This window comes from Tachypleus tridentatus, chromosome 7 (assembly GCF_004210375.1).
Source record: "Tachypleus tridentatus isolate NWPU-2018 chromosome 7, ASM421037v1, whole genome shotgun sequence".
Lineage (NCBI taxonomy): Eukaryota > Metazoa > Arthropoda > Merostomata > Xiphosura > Limulidae > Tachypleus > Tachypleus tridentatus.
This window is the reverse complement of record NC_134831.1, coordinates 61,493,852-61,498,467: the sequence shown is the minus strand read 5'-3', so window position 1 is coordinate 61,498,467 and position 4,616 is coordinate 61,493,852. Positions and strand designations below refer to the sequence as shown.

At 31.2% G+C, this 4,616-nt stretch overlaps 1 protein-coding gene across 1 annotated transcript; it reads right to left on the bottom strand.

The window, feature by feature from the left end:
- Window positions 1-205: 205 nt before the first annotated feature.
- LOC143255792 (uncharacterized) lies at window positions 206-4,616 on the bottom strand. Its single transcript, XM_076512015.1, has 2 exons — window positions 4,453-4,616; window positions 206-1,671 (listed from the first exon to the last, which is right to left on the bottom strand). Coding segments are annotated over exons 1-2 (1,047 nt in total). The 5' UTR covers window positions 4,455-4,616; the 3' UTR covers window positions 206-626.

Here is a 4,616-nt window from a genome sequence, read left to right as displayed (position 1 = left end):
TCTCCATTTATATTTCATACATAAAATTCATGTTTCGTCAAAACAAATAAGCTATCATGAATATATGTAAACAAAGAGTATGGACTTAATTATCATGCAAATACTGAAACGTTTAGCAACTAAACTTCAATACTGAAATTCTGTCGATAAAACTTCAAACATGATTTCATGTAGGCCGTACCCTTTACAGTAAGATCACAAAACATACATGCATATTATTTTATTGTAAACTTCAACTATGATATTCATCATATTTATTGATCCAACGATAGAGTGACGTAACTTCACAATATTTAACACATTACATACCTACGTGAGAATAATCTAATTCTTAGAGTTACAATCATGGTCATTATATATCAGCTGAAATGCATTAGTTCTCGTTTCATTATTATCAAATATTGCAGGACAATAGAACAGGTTGATTACAAAGTTGAAGTCATTAACTATTATATGACCAATGAACATAAGTCACTAGGATAGTCTAACTGAATAGAAAGAACATAAAAACTGTACGCCAACTGAAATGTGGCAGATTTGTATGAAAGTTACGTTAATCTTGGCAATCCAGTATTTTATAATTCATAAATCATTCAGTTTTTGTTATTCTTAAATATTAAAGGGTATCAAACAGTAAGCAGAATTTGCCCTTGGACAAATATGAAGAATACAAGGCTGTGAATGAGTGTTTTCTTATAGCAATACGTGATCCCGGTATTCCAACGAAATGCAGCATCAACTATTCTCATATTCTTGGTCCACATGGAAATTGGTATACACTCTGAAAGACTATTATTTTTGGTCTCATATCTGTAGCAACATTTTCCTTCAAAAAAGTACGTATCCCTATTATTCCTTAGCAATACAGCATTTATGGGTTTACTGATTCCTCCCCAAGCTGAAATTGGCTTACATTTTGTGAGATCATCGTGGTAATAACAAAAACCTTTGAAGAAATATGTGACTTCATCATTCCATTGAAATACAGCATCTAGAGGCTTGAAACTACTCGCTCCCCATAAGGCTATTGGTTTGCATTTAGATATTTTGTTACGTTTGTCTTCATACCGGAAGTAACACCCGCTTCTGAAGAAGTATGTGATACCATTACTCCAGTGAAATACAGCATCAACTGGTCCAGTCATATTACCCCAAGCAGCAATCGGAGTGCATTTCGATATCTTATTAGCTTTATCTTCGTAGCGGTAGTAACAGTCGTTTTTAAAGAAGTATGTAACTCCATTACTCCAGCGAAACACGGCATCAACTGGTCCAGTCATTCCTCCCCACTCTGTAACTGCTACGCATTTTGATATTTCATCAGTTTTGTCCTCATATCTGTAATAACAATCGCCCTTGAAAAAATATGTTACTCCATTTTTCCATCGAAATACGGCATCCACTGGTCCAGTTAGCCCACCCCAAGCAGATAATTGTCTGCAATTTGAAATCTCGTCCGTTTTGTCTTCGTAGCGGAAATAACAAGAACCTTTGAAAATATATGTGACTCCATTTGACCATTTAAAAATTGCATCAATTGATGGAAACAAGGACTGCAATATTTCCATTCCATTCGAATTCAGGTCTTTTTTATTAGTTTGAGTTACTTGAGAAGAGGAGAACTGGAAAATGGTGAGTAAAAGAAAGATCCACATTCTTCTTGAAATGAACCTAAATGACATTAGACAACGTAAGACAACATCAAATTAGAGTTTTGACTTAAAATATCAGTACTCAATGATTATGATAAATTTTATCCATGATTAAAATATTACAACAAGAGGATCAAAAATATGAACACCGTAAATAATTCATATATATATATATTCTATAGAGTAACTACAGAAGCTTTAATATTTTTATCTTAATATTTTGTGGTTACGTTTTATTATACTTTCAAGATGATATAGTTCTCCTTAAACTCGGTAAATCTTTTCAGGCGAGAAGAAGCTTAGAAATTTAGATATGCATAGTTACTCTTCCTATAGAAAATATTTCTATTGTATAACACCTTTCAGAACACTCCCAGTGGCTCAGGATAACTCTGAAACAATTATGACTCTTAAAAACTAGGTTTCGGTACCGTACAGATGGCTTATCGTTTAGATTTCTGATTAAAAACAAAAAAAAACTTCTCAAAATAATTATTGGATAATCAGACTTTCGTATACTCTAGCTAGAATATTACATAATTAATGGTATTACAAAGTTCAATAATATACCTGAATTTATTATTATTACAATGTAAGATCCAGGTGACACGTCTCGTAATTCGATATTTTATGCAAACGACTCGAGATTATACCTATTCGATACTAGAGGCATTTCAGCTTCTTAAATAATGAGAAAATATTCGTTAATAAGGTTTATGGCAATCTGGGACATTATCTGGAATAACTCTTTTCTATACAATTGAAATGTGTATGACAGATATCATTATTGACCAAGTGACACATTTTCATTTGGGATTCAAAATGAAAAAAAAAAAAAAGTGTGTTCAGAAAAAACTTTCAACTTACTAAAAACTACAAACTCGTAAAGTGAAACATGTCAACTGTTATAGGAGCGCACAGTGAAATTCAACAGAATATATCGCTCAAGCAATCATTTTTCTATTTTTCTTCCTTTTTCATAAGACACAAAATAACCATTTGCACAAATTTGATAATAAATGTAATTAGAAAACAAATAAAATACACTTGAAATGCATATTCAAAACTTCAGAATTTGTCATTAATAATGAAATGGCTCTAGGAGAAAATAAACAGTAAATAATTCTTGTATAAAACCATCATTTTATTTTTAACATTATAAATAGCTTGATAATTTATTTTCAAGTACAACATTAATTTACGTGATGAAGACTATTATTTGAATAATAAAAAATAGTAAAATATCCATAATTAGGCAACATTAAGCCTACTTTTCAAGACAGTTTCAACAATTTTAACTATGTTCTTTTCTTACTGAATGATTTTACCAATATTAAAGCTACTTATGTTAACACTATTCACTATACAAACTTGAATATATATACATTTTACCCATGTGTTTTAATAGCTCCTTATACATAAAATTAAAACAGATATTTTTCAAAAGATCTTTATATTCTGAATTTACAATGCAGTGAAAAGATTATAAACTAGTGTAACTGAAAGATTGTAATGCATGGATAACTAATTATGTTGATATATACGATAAAACGTGATTGATGGAAATAAACAACTGTTAATAAAAGCGTCTAAAATATATTTCTCGTGATACATTAGGAATTCGTATTAAAGTTTGTTGGCAAAGCTAATATTGCGTTCAAATAGTGCAAAATGTAACATCATAATAGAAACAGATATGAAGCTAAACAGTTATTTAATTATTTATATAATAAAAAGATAACTATATTTTTTGCTGGACATCTTATTTTATATTTATCATTGACACTATAAAATGCACAATGTGCTATCTGTACTCTACACACTTCAAATATGGAAACCGGATCATTATTTCTATAATCTTTCAGACTTAGCAATGACTCACTCAGACAGGGGCGTAGATCCTGGGGAGATGGGAGGTATACATCCCTCCCTTCATTTTAGGTGGGGGGTATAGAGCATACAATCATCCCCCTACAGTTTCGTCTGTTGAATTGTTTTATTGCATCACAGGCCTACGAATTATGTGTTTGTTCTTGTGATTCTCGTGTTCTTACCAATCGAGTAACATAATTAGGCCTAGATGTAGGCTTTTTCAGTAGCCGAAATGTACAACTTTAATATAGGCGTGCTTCTAAGCTTTTCGATCTAAGCGATAGTTCGTAAGTATCAGTCAGTAGGCCAAAGTATACATGCAAGTATCGTGGCAATAAGATTACTCTGTGACTGCATGTTTACAGCTTTCCGGTTCACGTAATCAGAGATTACCAATTTGAAAATTAAACAGTCCACATAAGTGGTTGGAAAAATCATCCCCCATCGGATGTAAAAAATCTACGTCCCTGCACTCCGGGCATGTAGTATAAAAAAATAAAACAACACATTTTTTAGAATCAGAAAGAAAGCAATGACACTCCGAACCTTTAATTGTGTTCATTAGTAATGACAGACAGACAAGAAAGGGAATTAATACTTTTCTCACTATTAGTATCACAATTATTAACAAATACAACAAAAAACACTATACAAACAACAGAACTCCAGTTTTGAACAAAATATTTTCATAATTTATAAACACTAAAATCATTATTATTAAAACATAATACAAAAACATTACGAAATGCATGTTATATTAAACATCTGTATATGTAATGTGTATAATGAGACAGATTCTAGGGACATAATGAATAATTTTTAGAACAGACTTTAGAATGGCTTTCAATGAAATCCGTTAAAAGCGAAATGTATTTAACAGAAAATTTAGTTTGCATAAAGATTTAAAAAAAACAACAACGTAACTTACATCACTGCCCACTTTATAAATAAACTTGTTGTTTCACTTTAGCGACTCAGATTGGTCTGTTCCTTTTCAACAAGAGCTAGGGCCAAGTATCAGCACGGGAAGTTTATATTAAACTTAAAATGTGTTGAACCTGTTTCACGTGATAATTTCCTTACCCCTTTCTC